Raw genomic sequence first — 18,028 nt, forward strand, 5'->3', positions numbered from 1 at the left:
CGCATCTCTGAACACTTCTCCGACTCTCCTGCTGCTGAAATGGTATGTCTAGAGTGGCAAGTAACCGTGAAGGACCCTTTTGTTTGTTTTCCTCAAAGGGTATCTACCGGGTGAATGGAGCCAAATCTCGGGTGGAGAAGCTGTGCCAGGCATTTGAGAATGGCAAGGACCTTGTGGAGCTCTCTGACCTCTACCCACATGACATCAGCAATGTCCTGAAGCTCTACCTGCGACAGGTGGGTACAATCTATGGAATGCAGTGGCTAATTCTCCTATATAGTTATTCTAACATTTACATCTCAAGGGCAAAAATGTATGAAGCAATAAAGGCTGAAGTAATTAAGCCAAGGTATTTGCTAAGCTAATGTCTTGTGCTGTCCCATGCAGCTCCCGGAGCCGCTCATCCTGTTCCGCTACTACAATGACTTCATCGGTCTGGCCAAGGAGAGCCAGAGCATCATCGTGGAGGAGGTGGAGGCATCGCGCGGGTCGCTGGCCTCCGAGACGCGGCAGGTCAGTGTGGAGCTTAACCGCGTCCTCTTCAAGATCCGAGACCTGCTCCGTCAGCTGCCGCCAATCCACTACAAAACACTGCAGTTCCTGGTGGAGCACCTGCACAGGTATATTTATACTAATGCTCATTCCCTTTATAATGCCATTTATAATACAGGTATATATATACTAACGCCCATTCCATTCATAATGCTATTTATAATACAGATATATTTATACAAATGCTCATTCCCTTTATAGTGTTATTTATAATATAGGTATATTAACACACATATAGCTCATTCCCTTTTCCTAGTTCTAATTGTTTTATTTTGCTTGACACATGCATAGTCTCGTAAAAGTAGAGTAATCTCACAGATAGACACATGCAAACATTATATTGCTTATACTATGTACTATTTTTTCAACATAAAACCATTAATCATAAAATTCATGTGTGCCTTTTAAATACCTAATTTTGTTGTTGTGCCATCTTCACTCCAGGGTCACAGAGAAGGCTGATGAGAATAAGATGACGGCCAGCAACCTAGGCATCATCTTTGGGCCCACGCTCATCAAGCCGCGGCAGACCGACGCGGAGGTCTCACTCTCGTCGCTGGTGGACTACCCCTACCAGGCGCTCATCGTGGAGCTCCTCATCCGCCACTACCAGATGCTCTTCGACGCGCCCCTCAACCCCCTACCCGTCTCGCCCACGGCGGCTGGCGAAAGCTCCCCGCTGCCCAGCAGGTCCCGCCTCACGCCGCAGGAGAAGGAGCGGCAGCTCAACCGCCACTCCACATCTCTGGGTGACATCAAGGAGGTGAGTCTCACCCAGCAGCACACGAGGGGTTCAGAACTCTAACCCTAACTCCAGCTTTTTTGGATGATGAAATGGAGTTTCTAGTCCATAGGAATGATACCATTTCTGTGTCTTTCCAGAAGCAAAATGCTAAGATGTATAAGAGGCATTCCTCAGTGATCCCCTCCACACATCTAATGGATGAGGTGAAAGAGGTCAAGCCCAGGCCTGATGGGAGGGAATATGTTCCTGGTCAGTATTGGTGGCAGTGCTTAGAGAGCCCCTAGATAACTGCATGCATGTTGGGATATAAAAAAACACGACGCGGTTTTGATGATTGTGGTTTGATTGTTTTTTTTTTGTCTCTTTCATTCGCGACAGTCGTGGATACAGATTCAGCCACCATCAATGGGCTTCTGTCTGCCAGCAGCCCGGAGATCCAGAGCTCGCCGCGCTTCCCACGGACAAACCATGTCTCCTCCATCACTTTCCCCATCACGTCCTCCAGCAGCGCTTCCTCGGCCTCGCCCACCAGCCCCACTCCTGGCTCAGGCTCCAGCTCCAACCGGGTGCAGCTGCGCCCGCCGCGGCCCAAGTTATCATCCCGGCCCGTCAGCCTGCCGCCCGAGCGGCTCCTGAACGCCCGCAACGCAGCCGACGCCACCTCCCGCGCCCAGCCACGGGACGCAGCCATCGAGGAGGCCTCGGAGGAGGAGCCCCAGCAGCAGCAGCTGCAGCTGCAGCAGCCACGGTCGGGGCTAAAGTCGCGCTCCGGTACGACTCACTACCGCAGCACCTACATCGACACGCAGACGCTGCGACGCAAGTGGGACCGCGAGTACAAGCGCTATGATATCACGGCGCGCACCGCCATGATCGTGGCCAAGCTTCCAGGACCGGATGCCAGCGCTGGGGTCGTCGCAGTGGACGGGGTCGCAGGGGTCACCACCACCAATACCATCCAGCTGTCATCACCTGTACTCTCATCGGCGTGTTTCCTCGATCGCACGTCCGGATTGGTCGGCTTAGGTCGACAGGGCAGGGCGGCGCTAAGGCGGGAGGGGAACGTGAGCGAGTACAACCCCGTGCCGACCACTTTCCGAGCCCCACGCACTCTCCAGCCGCCCCCCGGAACCTTCTACAAGCCTCCCGCCGTGGGCCGGGCCAAGTCCCTCACAGAGATATCAATCAAGCCCAGTGGCCCCGCAGCATCAGCGAACAGTGCGGAGGATGACGATGAGGATGACGACGACGACGACGAAGAGGAGGTCCTGGAGATTGAGGTGTCCGTGGATGGGCCGTGCCCAGACGCTGAGACCCAGAGCTTGGAGCCCCACTCCCCATCCCAGTCTCCCAGCTCCAGCCCCGAGGAGCTCAACCAAAGCGAGACCAAGCCCGTCTACCAGAGACTCCGGTCGCGCCGGCTGCAGGAGTTTGAGCACCGAGAGGCCCACTTCGTATGACCTCACTTCTGACACCCAAGTCAGTTTCCTTGGCCAGTGTTGACTGGCGGAGAGGTGCATGGCTATATATAAATTGTGTCATATTGTACATGAAGAAACACACAGGAAAAAAAACCCTGAACTAAACTGTGAGGAGAACACCACAGAAGTGTTATATATAGTTAATATATTCCCTGTTACCTGGAGTCTACAGGCTGAAATGAGAGAAGCCAAGTGGATGAACGGAAAAAAACTCAAAAGTATGCACTTAGTTTCAGGCGTGTGTCGCATAGTGCCCTACTATAGGTGAAGCAGTTTGAAATGTGTTTACCAGATGGAGATCAGCAACGGAGAAAATATGAACAGCATGTTCAGTATGAACAATATGTATTTTTTTAACAAAACAAAACATTAAAATGGGACTGCTAAACAGTTATGGCAGACAGAAACGTTGTCTTTTTAAACTGTGCAATTGAGTTCACTTGGAGAAAATGAGACTGTTGTATAAAATGTATTGTTACTATGCCAAAAAATAATTCAATTGTTACTATTGTGTGTATTGTCACTTTATCACCACTGTTTTAATGCACTTACGAGGCTTAATCCAATCATCCCCAATTGTTTTTGTACATATCTACCATTTTTTGTAATGCAGTATTTTATTGTACATGTGCAGTATTACTTTTTTTCAAGTATTCAAAGGAGAAATGTTTTAATTTGATATGCTGTATAATCAAAAAAATGTAATACAATATTTTGTATTGAACCTTATGTCTAAGTTACATTACTGGATAGCTGCCTGAAATGTGTGGTGGATATTATGGACAATTAGTATCATACTTTGGGAGGGACTGTAGCTAAACTTTCATGAAAGATTCCATGAAATCTTTTTTTTTTATATTGGCTTTAATATCTTTTTAAGAAACATTACAAAGTTAACTGATGTATGATATGGTGTTTTGTACAAAGTGTATTGATATATTTTGCTCAGTTCTGAAGTAGGGTCAAAAAGGATGTTTATATGTCAAAACTACTTTTGTGATAACCGCAGACCCCACAGATTAAGCTCAAGTAAGTGCATTTTCTATGTAAACTGTATATCCCTCAGTGTTTTATAAAATATTATAAAAAGGATGTCTCTGCTGATTTTAAATGTTTTAACTCTTCTCCAGCATTAAGGCACATGTCAGAATACTCTTTTGTAACTTATTAAAACAACAGTTGATAACTCACAAACTTACAAACGTATGTCAATGGTCATTTCTAATGTGTTGTAGCCTACTGTATTTGAAAGTATATAAAGTGCACTACCAAGTTATCGGTTTGACAACCTTTATATTGACATGTTGCAAACTTTAACTTTTAAATGGCGCGAATCATTTTTGGCCATTTCCGTTTGTCAATGGGACGCAGGTTCATCGCACGTGTTAAACTACTTTGCACATAATGGCCCACTGTTGCTAAATCTCACTTAAAAAAATGAAACTAGTTCTCATGTGAACTTTGCGTGAAGATCAAAGGCTCTATAAACAAACCCTCTGCTAAAGCAAAGCGCACCGTTTACACCTTAAATTTGCTTTTACATTAGGCTACTTGTTGATCGCCCACTTGCTGCTGGCAAGAGGTCCGTAGCAAAATGGATGAAAGGTGTGAGTTAGTTCTCAGCATTCAGAGAGGGGATTAAAATAATCTGATTACAGCTCCCAGTAGGATCGCGAGAAAGCGGCAGCGCGCACTTCAGCATGTAACGCCAGGCCAAATGCCTATTGTTAAACATTTTAGGAGATGTTTCTCTGCGCGAATATGTATCCCCTGTGGTGAGTAGGCTTTATCATTTGTATTTGTTTACCAGAAGTATTCTGACAGTAAGGATTAACGTCTGCAGTCTGCCAGTGAGTGTATGAGATGACTGAACGCATTGCTGACAGATGGGTGTTGCATAACGTTGTCACGTTGAAAAAATGCTGAAGTATGTTTTATTGTCATGCCCCGGGGCACGAAAGCATGTCAATTCTTAATGGAAAAGAATTGTATTCTACCAAGACGACAAAATACAATTAATTTACAAATGTGTATTATCTAACGGATAGGCTACTGCGATTAACGTTACAGTAGTGCTCAGTGCAAGTGTAGAGTCCAGAAGCATGACTATTTGACTGGAATTATTTACTTTAATAGATAGAACAATTACTTTAATAGATAGATGCCAGTGTTTCCATGTCGATTTGTAGTGTAGAGTCTCACCCTCATGGTTGTTAAACGAGTAATCTACTCACTGGTCTGGAATCTCCGGTGTTGAGCCCACAGGTGCCTCAGACACCGGACTGTATGCTCGCCATACGCGCTGCTTAAGGCGAAAGAGATACCTAGCATTACCGCCTACACCTCTTAAAAACAAAGACAACACACGGACTGTTTGACAGAATGTTTAAAGACTTCAAAGAATGATGTAATACCAGTGGTGACGTTTGTCTGTTCCTTACAGGTATGTTCATCCATACTTTGCCTGTCAAACAAGCCTGCTGTGCACACTGGTGTTATTTATTACTGTAGGAAATGCAGTTATGACATAACAGGCGTGACATTACTGGTAGCCTTGTAGGTCAGGTCAGGACATTTCCATAGTGACCACTGGAAAGATCTTTCTATGATCCAGTAGAGTTGTGGGCATAATGATGTTCAATGTCTAACATGATTCCATTCCAAATATAGGATCGGGAGAGTGCATCCAATCATATGTGCTCATCGGGCTATTGTCTGCATTGATTGACATGACCTAGAAAGTGCCTCTGCCCACCCTCTGGGCCTGGACACTCTGCACTTGTGGATACATTCTGTCTGTTTCGCTCAGCATCAAACTGTTTGTGTGGAGGGTGCATAGAAAAGAGGGGCCCACCCATGGAAACACAGAGACACATGGGCCTACCTCAGAGCCCAGCACAGCTTTGAGAAGTTCAGATTCATGTGGAGCCTGAGCATTTAGGGAGCAGAACCGTGGCTTTTGATGTCAGATTTGTCTATTTTTATATCTGTGTCCAGGTTGGTGACCTGTTAGTGACCCCTCTTGGGAGGGTCAGGGGGGGCATATAGTCATAACCATGGGGACCGGCACACAGGTCCAGCTGCTTCTGTGGAAAAACTGGACCCTCCGGAAGAGACAAAAGGTAAAAAAAGAGCAATAACAAAAAATTGTCTTTGTTCCACTATTGCCCTCTCACAACATAGGTCACTAATTGCACACACACACACACACACACACACACACACACACACACACACACACACACACACACACACATACATACACACACATACGCACACAAATACACACACACACATACACAGGATATGATTTGCTGCTTCTCCTGATGCTTTTGGCCCAGGTGGAAGATGTCATTGTGGGGGGGACCATAACAGAAAAAAGCAACACAAAGCACATATTGAGAACAAGCCTCACAGCAAGAGGTGATCTGAGCTCCTCCTCGTAGGACATGCCCGTGCATAGTGCCTCACGCTTTTGTCCTGTCAACCGATATACCACCAGGAAGGGACAGATAGGGAGGAAGCCCACTGTGCAAGGGCCTCTTTTAACTCGGAGCATTGTAAGTGCTCAGCCATGCATTTTGGAAAGGCCCCCCCCCCCACACTCAGCATCCCAGCTCGGGCCGCGTTTGAAGGAACGCCAGGAACACGGAACGAGTATCCCAAGAGCAGAGATAAGATCGGACCTCTGACCCATGTCTCACTGCCAGCCCGCACCTCACCACCCGCGCACCCCCCCCAACCGGCCTCCAGCCCCCTCCAGAACCCTCCCCACTCCCAGACAGCGATGCCTGCCAAGGGCTTCAAACGACCCCTCTATTGTTACACGGCCTTGTTTGCATTGATTCTTGGCCCCCATTCCCAGCCTCTGTAAATACCCGATGTGTGACTGTGATATTGGTGGCCTCTTTTATTTAAAAAAAAGTACAGGAGCCCCTTGTCTCTGTTTAGCAACAATGTTTCTCTGGACCCATCAACAAGACTACTCCTCCTGGTGATGTGGTTGAATAGAGAGAACGTGATTTAGACGTAGGGTGGGTCTTGGAAATGGCAAACACTCTCCTCTGCTGCCCAGAGCAGAACGAAGGAGTCTTAAGGCCCAGGTCCAATCAAAGCAAAGGCATTATTTCAAACAATGTGATGATGGAATTGTGGAGGGAGTAATCAAGTTATAATGAGTTATTTGGACAAGGCGCTGTAGAGTTGTCGAAAAGCAGAGCTTTTCATTGTGGCCCCATTGGACTCCTATTCTCCTCCCCAAAACTTGGCTGCTTATGAGGAAACAGGATTATTTATGTCCCTAATAAACATTGAGTCTCTGTCCCAGCCTACTATACACAAAAACCAATGTCCCTCGCTCGATTGTTGACATGGTCAAGGTCATGTCTCGTTCCCTAAACCTCAGTTTGAACTTTAACCCTTCAAATGGAAAACGGTCTCGCTTTGACCCCTTCATTTTCACTAATTGCGCTTATTAGTTTGTGAGTGCAGCTGTCAGTCAACAAGTCAAATAGCTCTCTGTTATTGTCTTCAGTGGCCAGGAGTCTCCCTGTCATTGAGTGTCACTGTGTGGGACGTTTCCACTTGGCTAATGGTAAATTGTTATCTCTTCTAATCACGACCGTTGTTTCTGCAGATCCGTTTCTTTGCCGAGATCATGTGGCCTGTGATGTTGTTTATAGGCCTAGTATGGCTGAGGAGGGCGAACCCGCTCTACCGACAACATGAATGTAAGTCCGAGGCTAGCTCCCATATTGTTGTGGTAAGACCGTATTGTTTTCAGATCCTGCTCCAGAATAAACCTGGACTCAAACCAGCCCTGATGAACTTGTATCAGTGCTTAATGCAGTTTCCATCAAGGCAAGGGGAATGCAGAATGCCATTACATAAATGTGCTGTTGGTCTAAACTCTGTCTGGCCTCTCCTCCGGTGTAGGTCACTTCCCCAACAAAGCTATGCCCTCCACAGGGATCCTGCCTTGGATCCAAGGCATCTTCTGCAACGCCAACAATCCCTGTTTTCAGTACCCCACACGCGGGGAGTCACCAGGACTGGTATCCAACTACAACAACTCATTGTGAGTTTTAGACCTAAACAGCCTGTACAGAAAGATACATTCAAATTAGAGTATGTCATTATAGATGAGCCTTAAACGCTCATGTTTGCAGCAGATTGAAAGGTTGTGTTACATCCCCCAAAGGAATGCAAAGTATTTTTTTTTCCAGAAACACAGGAAATTACATGGAAATATTTTGACTCGCAATGTTTGTGTGTGTTTATATTTTTGGGTGTCTGTGTCTATATGTTCGTGTGTGTGTGTGTGTGTGTGTGTGTGTGTGTGTGTGTGCGTGTGTGCGTGTGTGTGTCTGTGTGTGTGCACGTGTGTGTGTGTGCACGTGTGTGTGTGTGCACGTGTGTGCGTGTGGATGTGTGTGTGCGTGTGTGTGATTGTGTGTGACCACTCCTCAGACTGGCTCGGTTCTGGGCGGACACGCAGGAGCTCCTCCTGAACGACCCGGAGTTCCTGCAGCTGGGCCGGCTGTGGCGGGAGCTCACCGTGATGGGCAACTTCATGGACACCCTACGGACCAATCCCCAGCTAATCGAAGGTCAGGTCCTGACACTGCCCACCCACCACCACTCCCACCCCCACCCTCAACGTTACATCATGTGTGGAATTCCACTCCACTGACAGCCACCTTATTGTGGACTCCACTCACCTCCTCATTCTACATGGCTGGAGTGTGCTTCATTGTTCCGAAGGACCACCGCATTTGCTGGTTTTGTCACTGAATAGTCAAAGGGCTCTTGTGCTTTGGGCTGTAGTGCCTTCATTAATCAAATTACTGAAAGTACTCGTCTCACAGCGAATCTGAAGTTGGGGGAGTTGGTGGGGGGACGTCTGTGGTTGAAATCAGTGGCGTTTGCATTAGGTATGAAGCTTTGCCCTGCTGTGCTGATCTATGGTCAGTCAAGTCAGTGTCTGACATTAACCATAGATATCCACAGCAATAATTAGCAAATCCACTGCTGACCGTGAAATCAGTGTAACAAGAGGCAGTAGTCTTTGCCCCCCCCCACCCCCACCCTTTGGCCTCCACCTTTGTTTTTGCTATAACTATTCAGCATGGCCTCATTGCATCACGTTGGCCTTCTCTTTCCCTTATGAAAAAAGGGCTCACACACACACACACACACACACACACACACACAGGAACACAGGAAACCTAAGCCTCTTACTTTCCCCCCGTCACTTTCTCCCTGCTTTTTATTTTCACAGAAAGCACTCCAATTTATTTACCCCTCGGCGGGGCACACAAACAGCGCCCTGTCCGGGGAGATTGATTCTGACATTCCTCTGGTTGACAACTCCACGGGGGCACCACGGCCGCAAAAATAAATCATGCCGGACGGTTATGGCGCGCGGAATGTGATTGAATGCATTCCAGTGATTGATTGCATAAGGGCCCCGACTGCTGACGCTTCGAAGCTTTTTCAGAGGGGTCGCAAATGAAAGGATTCTCTCTATCTATCTGTCTCTTTCTCTCGTTCTCTCCCTCTCTCTCTCTCTCACTGTCTCTGACAGTCTCTGCCTGTCTCTGTGTGTATGGTCGGAATGCATATCAAACAGGCGCTTTCAGTGGTGTAGAGTGCGGGCTGTCCATTGGCTGTATTGAGGTGGAAGTGCAGACAATGTGGGCCGCCTCTGTGTGGGCTGCCGGCACAAAGGCAGGGGTGGAGAGGTCACATCCCGCTCTTTGATGAAGCGCTTTTCTGGGGGTTTTGTTCGCCAGGTTTGCTGATCCCTCTCCCCTACACATACACATACTGTGACACACACACTCACACACACACACACACAAACACACTCACAAACACACTCACCTCACTGGTGGGGGGGCTGTTTCTCAAAAGCACGCACACTCATTCTGCTTATTCCTCTTTAGTCTGTTTGTCTGATGTTCTCAACAGCTCTGTCAATCTCTCTCCTTTTCAACTGTTCACACACACACACACACACCATACACACATACGCGCAGCATTCACACACAGATGAACTCCCACTTATCAATTCAGGAGTAACACATACCATAGGGAGTATTTTTCCTGAAAAAGTGCCCCAACCGAACGTCAGTCACAGTGGGTGGGTGTACGGGAGTGTTGGCTCACATACCATTTCGATTCACAGGAGCTCGCACTGATTTCCAGGAGATCCGTGACTCACATTTTCCCATCAGTCCCGGGGGGGTGCCCTGACCAATATTATTATTCTGCTCAGCCCTTTGGGTGTCCTTTCCACCCCTGAACATTTCTCAAAACTGCTCATACCTTCCTCTGGGCTCCTCCTGAGACCAAAACCAGGACGCTTAATTGAGTTCAGCACTTAACACCAACACCAGCTCACACTTAACCCCTCAGACTAAGGCCCTCAGTGAGATGGACAGCACCTTTCTCCTCTGGAGAGACCGGCCTGGGATGTTTGTCATGCCTTGGCTTTATCTCTCTCTCTCTCGCTCTCTCGCTCTCTCTCTCCTCTCGTCCATTTCCCTGGAGTGACAGAACAGGGCTTTCTCTCTTTGTTTCTGTTTTCCTTTCTCTCCAGAACTGAAGGAGCCCACCCACTTTCAGGCACTGATTTATGTTCAGTCTAAATGTGTGATGGATTGGTTTCCTTGAATACAATTGAAGAAAGTTTTGGAAAAATGTGTTCAATGTGTTTATATCTGAGCTAAATTTCAAGGATTACTGTGTCTTGTACTGTTTTGGCTCTTAATACTTTCCTATTTGTATTTCTCTATAAAATATTCCAGTCTAGTATAGAATTGCACCTAGAACCTATCCATCCCCATAGTCTAATCACATTTCCTCACCCCTACTCATTCACCCCCAAGGGAAAAGAAAGAGAGGTCGGCCGCGAAACACCTGGCGCAGAGACTGGGAGGCAGACGCCAAGAAAATGGGCTACACTTGGGGACAGCTTGAGATGTTGGCTCAGGACCGAGATGCTTGGAGAACTCTTGTTTGCGGCCTAAGCCCCAGAAGGGGTAGTGGCCGCTCGACGATGACTCATTCATCCACTGTGGTTTCTACAGGTCGCGGTGTGAAGGTGGAGGACATTCTGAAGGACGACGAGACGATCACCTCCTACCTCCTCAGAGACGTGCCTCTCACCGACTCTGTGGTCAACCAGCTGATCAACGCCCAGGTCCGACCTGAACAGGTACGCCCCCCCCCCCCCGCAAGCACAACAAACCTGAGATCAGGGCTTACTTTTTGAAGTCCTCACTCTCAGTCTGTGTCATTCTCATGGCTTTAAAGAACTCAAACTGCTAAATGTTTTCAGGCCTTCAGTGTAGCAAGGTCACACACATGTCATTACTTACATGACACTCAAAGTGAAGAGGAACTAAACGTTGCGCTCATGGATATGTCAGAGGCTTCAAACTCTTTGCTTGTTAGTTCACATAACCATACATCCCCACCATGTCATCTGTTCCTGTTTAGACCTTGTGTAACATTGATGCTTACGCGATGTCATCTCTAACACGGCCCATCAGTGACGCTCCTGCGCATTGCTCAGATTCATTCCTGCCCCCCCTCCCTGTGAGTGATGAAGGCAACATGTTTGGGCTCAGTGTGAATGTCCAAATAATAGTTGTGTGGCCTCAGATGGCTACATGAATCTCCCTGTGTGAGACTAGCGCGGGGCCCGCGGGGGCCTGTGTGCAGGCTTTTGTTACGGTAAGCCGACTCCGTGTTTGGATTTGGCTGGCCGCTCGTGTGTGTGCCAACCCGGCATGCGGTCAGTTGTGATGTATGTATTAGTCGTTCCTCGAGGCCATTAGCGTCATCTGGGGGTTTGGGTTCCTGTCGGCGGTAAATATGACCGTTTAGCTGACAGGAGCTCCCATCATAGGCTGTGTTCATAGCATCCTGCTGTCCTTTATACACACACACAGACACACACACACACACACACACACACCACCCACCTTAAAGGTCAGAGCCAGAGCCAATTTAATGTGTGTTTGAGTATTTTGCCTGTACAAACAAAGACACCAGTTAAAAGTTACCCCAGATCAGGACCCTTTAAATATACAGGGCGGTGTGTGGCACATGTTGCTCAGTAAAAGATTAGAGAAAGTTTATTTGCCAATTCTGTGGGTGTTTGGGGGGGCCGGCCACCTGATGGGCTGCTTGTCAGGCAGGTTAGCCCACGGTCCTGATGAGAAATCCCACCTCTCCCAGAACTCACTGTGAGCTCGGGAAAGATCATAGCATCTCAGAAACCCAGGAGTACTTATGGGTCAACTTTTTGGTTCCCCCCCTCCTCCCCTTCTACGGGAACCTAATTCGATCCTTCTGAGAAAGAGCGAGGGTGGGTGTGTGTGTGTGTGTGTGTGTGTTAGTGTGGGTGTAGAGAGAGAGGCAGGAGTGAGTGCTTACCCAGGCTGCCCCCTTCCAAACAAAGCCCCCCTCTGGGCCGCATGACATCAGTATTAGAGCTGCCCCCTCTGGCAGCTTTCATATGGAAATGGGACAGGCGAGGAGCGCGGGGCTCTCCCATTGATAACAGCTCTTTCTCAGAGCTGCCTAATTCAGCTGGCCGCAGGAACGCATGGGCCTGGCATGCTGTCCTTAGCAACTAATCAGATGGGAGAGAGAGAGAGAGAGAGGAAACAGAGAGAGGGACAGAGAGAGAGACAGAGAGAGAGAGAGAGGGAGGGTACATCTGTCACTCAGATGATAGGAGCACAGACGCGCATGTGTACATGCACAGAAATGCATACCATGCACATAAGGTTGCCATGGGCACCAAAGCGCAACCCAAATGAAACACAAATGCATACTTCTATGTGTTCAGTCTAGACTGAGACTCCCACACACATCCTCTCACATACATACCAATGCACAAACAGTCTGAAATGCCGAACACTTTTTATTCTTGAGCAAACAGCAACAAGGTTTGAGAATGCAAATATACACTGTTTCCTCCTTTTCCCTGCTTCTGTCTCTCACTCACACACACACACACACACACACACACACACACACACACACACACACACACACACAAACAAACCTACTCACAGGCATTGAGGCAATCTGCTGCACACACTGTCACACATTCACTCACGCACACAAATGCACACTGAGACAGCCAATTACACGCAGGGGTCAGTGCTAATCCTGGCCTGTGGAGAGTGCCGTATAATGGCTGCTGGTGGGAGCTGAGGAATGTGGACAGCCAGGGTCACAGAGATGACATAAAGGGAGAGAGGGAAATTGAGAGAGAGAGAGAGAGAGATAGATAGAGAGACAGTGAGTGAGTGAGAGAGAGAGAGAGACAGACAGAGAGGGAGAGAGAGAGGTGGAGAGAGACAGTGAGTGAGAGAGACAGTGTGAGAGAAGAGAGGGAGACAGAGCGAAAGAGAGGGAGAGAGAAAGAGAGACATTGTGAGGGAGAGAGAGAGATGGAGAGAGACAGTGTGAGAGAAGAGAGGGAGAGAGATGGAGAGGGCGTCAGGGCTCCCACTGCCTGCCTTGTTTATTGTGCCTGGATGTGTGAACGTCTGGAGTGTGGCCAGCATCCCAGCCCAGCAGCTCCCTCACAGCTCAGGCCCATTCAGAAGCACCGGGGCCCAAAGCCACCAAATACCACAGGCCCCTGTTCCAGAGCATGGATGGAGGGTGTGTGTGTGTGTGTGTGTGTGTGTGTGTGTGTGTGTGTGTGTGTGTGTGTGTGTCTGTACACAGTGTCTGTACCCTGCCTGAACCCAAACCTCAGCTTATTGACAGCATATCTATCCCCTGCTTGGGAGGAGCAGTGGCGCTCACAGTGTCCCCTTTGTTAGCGCTCGGTCTCACTGTCACTCCCTGTAACTGTCTGTTAGGTGCCCTGTGGTGAGTAATTCTCGCTAATGTGTCACCTACGGCGAAAATGTTCCCAGTTCGCATTGCATAAGTTGTTTGAACAGGACCCTGCCAGCACATGTCTGCCCATAAGTTTTCAGGTGGGGGCGAGTGGCACACAATGGCTCATTCTTTGTCCCCGTCGCCGTGGAGATTGTGGAGAACATCACTGTTTTTAATTGGTGGATTTGGATTAGAAAAAGCATCCACTTCACCTGTCAGTTGACTTGTCATTGCAGGAACAATGTAATGATACATCACGTCCTGTGATGTGGTTTCACATGAATGAGGGATCAGATTGCGGTGGGTTATCAGTTGGTTAGAAATTGTTGCCACAAATAGTCTGTCACCATGGGAATGACGCGATGTTTGGAGTAGCGCTCCACTGAGGAAGTACGTCCATTATGGTTAGTCCGCATGGCCACGGACTTTTATCTTGACGTTGATGTATGCATGTGTTAAACTAATGAACAAGGAATAAAATGAATCAGAAAGGCTTACATTTTTTCTTTCTCCTTATCTCTTGATTTATCTTTCATTTATTGTTTTTCTCCCCTGATCCCTCACTCCTACCCATATCACACTTTTTTTCTTGTTTCTATGTTTGTGTCTTTGTATGCTTATTTATATGTATGTTTCTTTCCTCTCTACTTCCACTCTTTCTCTTCTATCCCCACCTCCCTTTCCGTTCCTCTGTTTTCCCCTTCTCTTTCTCTCCTTCCACCTAGTTTGCGTTCGGAGTGCCTGATCTCCAGCTGAAGGACATCGCCTGCAGTCAGACCCTGCTGGAGAGCTTCCTCATCTTCCCCAGCCGCAGGGGCCTGTACGCCGTCCGCAACGCCATGTGCGCCCTCACCCCACAGCGGCTGCAGATCATTGAGGACCGGTTCTACGCCAACGTGGACTTCTTCAAGCTATTCCGTCTGGTCAGCAGCACCTAAGCCTTCTCCTCTCAATCGTTCAAAAACGTTTTCCGTTTATCAGCAATGGTAGATAAGATTGAAGTGTGTGTAGGGGCACAGGCTGTTGCAACAGTTTGGGGTCGAAAACAGTCAGTGCCAAATCGAAAACATAAATGATTTTTTTTAATCTCAGTCACAAGACTGATCGAGTGTCAAAATGTCCTTCGGGCACCATTAAAATAAAAATAAAAAAATTTCAAATTGCAACATCAACAGTGTGGTTCCAAGAGGCTTGCGATTTGGAAACGCAAACAATAAAAAAACAAATGAATCAATTGGGTTTGTTTATACGCAGTGCTTGTGGCGCAATTATGCCGTAATTATTACATAGATCCACAAAGAAAACATTCCTTGGCAGCGCCATGAATGTGCCTCACGGGATCTCCCAGCATGCCTGAGAGCTATTCTCTGGTCAGTGCCAACCACACTGGCACTCTCTCGCTCAACTCTCACCCGCGGCCACTGACTTGTGAGGCCCTGTGAAGGCGGTCTCGCCGCGAAACACACAAACACCCAAATTCGCTTTGAGCATAAAGGGGAGAAATGGGATCATTAAAATGGAGACAGAGGCAAGCCGGGGTCAGGAAAGGCACTCAGAGGGCTTTGTGCTCGCTTTTCATCTGCGCTGAATAGCGCTGTTTACAGTGCACGGGGATTAGGGTAAGAAGGAGGGAGTGGACTATATGCTCTCCTATGCCACAGCTGAGCCCCATGTCCTCTGAGCCTGTGCAGAGTTGACATGTTGTGAAGTCTAAATTCCTCTTTGCCGAACCTTACGCCTCCGCTGCAGTGCTCTGCACTTTCAAACCTTGTGACCAGCACAATATATCAGCAAACATTTTGAGATAAGTGGAGTACGGCAGCTTTTCTGTCAGGTGTTAAGGGACCTGTCTTGCTTGCTAGTGTCATCTCCATCTGAAGTCACAGGTGGTTGGGGTCGGGGCAGAGGTCTCAGTGTTTGTGGGGAAAGTGTCCAAGGAGCAGTGAGGTTAGTGCTGAGCTGCCTGGTATGCGATGAGCAGACAGACTTGGCCTATTTCAGTAATGGGATTAGAGCAGACACGCCTTTCTGCAAGACTAAAACCATCAGATCGCTGTCCATAATAACACTTAGAGAGAGAGAGACAGAGTGTGAGAGAGAGAGAGAGAGAGAACCTGAGAGGTGTTGTGTTGAACTGGGTGTGGGGGGGGCGCAGGTCTGTTTCCTTAGTCTTTTCCCTGGTCAAGGAGAGAAACGTGACACAGCTGAGCAGCAGTGGGCCTCAACCCTGCCGGTCACATTCCTTACACTTAAGTGTACAGTCAACCCTCTGTTCTTTTCCTTCGGGCTGTTCTTTTCTTTCTTTTTGTTTTCTGCGGTTTGCTGGCTGCTTCTGCCAATGGCTATTTTCTACCCTGTTATAATCTTCAGTCTACCACTTCTCCCTTCTGCTCTTCTCTTCTCTTCTCTTCTCTTCTCTTCTCTCATTTCCTCTCCTCTCTTCCCGCTCGCTCTCCTCATGAGATACCATGGAATGCGAGGGGGAGGAAGGAGGTCTTTTTCCAGCGCTAGCCGCACGGCAACACGCGCCGTTTCCTGACCCGAGGGCCCATTGTATTATCAGCCATGCCGGGCGATTCCCACCAAACGCCGAGCGGCGAGTCCCTGGAAGGATGACCTGTTTCCTCATCTCTCCCTCTCTCTCTCTCTTCCTCTCTTTCTCTCTCCCTCTCCCTCTCCCTCTCTCTCTCTCTCCCTCTCGCTGTCCTCTCGCTCTCTCGCTGTCCTCACCCTCCTCTCTCTCTGTCTCTCTCTCTCTCCCTCTCTCTCTCTCGCTGTCCTCACCCTCCTCTCCCTCTCTCTTCTTCCCACCCCTCTCTCTCTCTCTCTCCCCCTCTCTCTATTTGTCAGGTGGTGTTGGATGCAGGATGGTGTTACTGTACGCTCAGGATATAGGATACATGGCCAGAGGCTGCAGCAGGCCCCTGCTCAGCAGATTTAGTGTGACTAATCACAGCTAGGGAGGGCTATTTGGCCCTAGCTTAGCCCAGCTGCCTAGCCTAGCGTCATCTCAATAGGGTCTGTAATCATGTAGGTATGCTGAAGCAATATAATCCCACTCATACTCCCCACATCAACCTTGACCCACTTAACGGTGGATGAGTGCGGGTTATGGCAATACTGTGCTGGACTCCCGTTTCCTGGAGATGAAACTGCTGATGGGGGATAATGATGAATGACTTTTTAAAAATGTCTTTTTCATGTCTTTCTTTCTTTCTTTCTTTCTTTCTTTCTTTCTTTCTGTCTTTCTCTCTCGTATTCTTTTCATTCTGTCCTCTCCTCAGCTCCCCCGCGTTCTGGATAACTATTCGCCTGGAATGGACCTGCATTTCTGGTCGGGAGTTCTATCGGATGCGTCAGAGAAAATCCAAGAGGTATGTCACGTCGCTCGGATGTCATCGTTAGTCCCCCCCCCACACACACACACACACACTCACTCACAAAGTTTCCACCCCCAGAAGTTCAGCCCTGTGAAGCCACTATCTTTAGCCGCCTGAGGAAACGACGGCTTCCTCCCAGCCCAGCGCTCTTACGCAAAACCTCCTGGCCCGTACAGCGCGTGGACAAAAAAAAAAGTCTAAATATGGGGCTGTCCTTTGGAAAGCCCCACAAACCCGCTGATGGAGCCATCAATCAACTCTCAGTGGCCATCCAAGCCATCAATCAACTCTCAGTGGCCATCCAAGCCATCAATCAACTCTCAGTGGCCCAGTGACACTGCTAGTGTAGGGTAGGACTCCGAGAAGGTGACTGCTGGGAAAACAGGTTAGGAGATGGAGGAAAGAGATGCCCCCCCAGCGTCACCCCCCCCACACACACACACACACACATCTTCCCCATGTTCAGGGTGGGGTTGTGATTGCTGGGGGAGGTAATGGGTGGAGAAGGAGGGTGGGGTAGGTGGTCTGGATGGATGTCCTCCAGGGCGAACAGTGACATCCTGTCGGCGGAGCCGCATTCCTCCCCGTCGCCTGGCTGACAGACGGCGGAGCGCCATTTTCCAAATTCCACTTTGGTTGCCTTCCGAAATGTGTTCCAGATGCTGGAAAAAAAAATCACAAGTCATACCCCCCATCCCAATCCTCCTTGAAAATCACACGCCTTTTTTTCCAAACATGTAACCAGTCTTTGTTTTCCTGGGTAACCAATCTGACCAAACGCCCAAAAAGATGCGCTGATGCTGCTGTTGTTGTGGTCAGCTCCACGCACCTGCCACTCTGTATGGGGTCTACCTTCAGGGGCAGCCCAGCTGCTCCGTTACTGGAGCCTTTGATGTGAGAGTGATGGTGGATGTGGGCTTTGCCTCTCTTCAAAGGCTTCAGGGGCACAGCCT

The 18,028-nt window shown here is 48.5% G+C and overlaps 2 protein-coding genes across 8 annotated transcripts in view; both read left to right on the forward strand.

The window, feature by feature from the left end:
- Positions 1 to 3,870, forward strand: part of arhgap29a (Rho GTPase activating protein 29a) — a 44,673-nt gene extending 40,803 nt beyond the window's left edge. For all 3 annotated transcript variants that reach the window (XM_012815219.3, XM_031584079.2, XM_031584080.2), the window contains 5 exons: positions 99 to 236; positions 388 to 620; positions 997 to 1,315; positions 1,435 to 1,546; positions 1,676 to 3,870. In XM_012815219.3, coding sequence (XP_012670673.1) covers positions 99 to 236; positions 388 to 620; positions 997 to 1,315; positions 1,435 to 1,546; positions 1,676 to 2,757 — 1,884 coding nt within the window. In that variant the 3' untranslated portion in view covers positions 2,758 to 3,870. The remainder of the gene's footprint in view (positions 1 to 98; positions 237 to 387; positions 621 to 996; positions 1,316 to 1,434; positions 1,547 to 1,675) is intronic.
- Positions 3,871 to 4,059: 189 nt separating this feature from the next.
- The window catches only part of LOC105889257 (retinal-specific phospholipid-transporting ATPase ABCA4-like), a 48,321-nt gene continuing 34,352 nt past the window's right edge, over positions 4,060 to 18,028 (forward strand). For all 5 annotated transcript variants that reach the window (XM_031584074.2, XM_031584075.2, XM_031584076.2 and 2 more), the window contains exons 1-8: positions 4,060 to 4,553; positions 5,776 to 5,900; positions 7,415 to 7,508; positions 7,714 to 7,855; positions 8,248 to 8,387; positions 10,872 to 10,999; positions 14,421 to 14,618; positions 16,980 to 17,069. In XM_031584074.2, coding sequence (XP_031439934.1) covers positions 5,835 to 5,900; positions 7,415 to 7,508; positions 7,714 to 7,855; positions 8,248 to 8,387; positions 10,872 to 10,999; positions 14,421 to 14,618; positions 16,980 to 17,069 — 858 coding nt within the window. In that variant the 5' untranslated portion in view covers positions 4,060 to 4,553; positions 5,776 to 5,834. The remainder of the gene's footprint in view (positions 4,554 to 5,775; positions 5,901 to 7,414; positions 7,509 to 7,713; positions 7,856 to 8,247; positions 8,388 to 10,871; positions 11,000 to 14,420; positions 14,619 to 16,979; positions 17,070 to 18,028) is intronic.

The sequence above is a fragment of the Clupea harengus genome, chromosome 17 (assembly GCF_900700415.2).
Source record: "Clupea harengus chromosome 17, Ch_v2.0.2, whole genome shotgun sequence".
Taxonomy (NCBI): Eukaryota; Metazoa; Chordata; class Actinopteri; order Clupeiformes; family Clupeidae; genus Clupea; species Clupea harengus.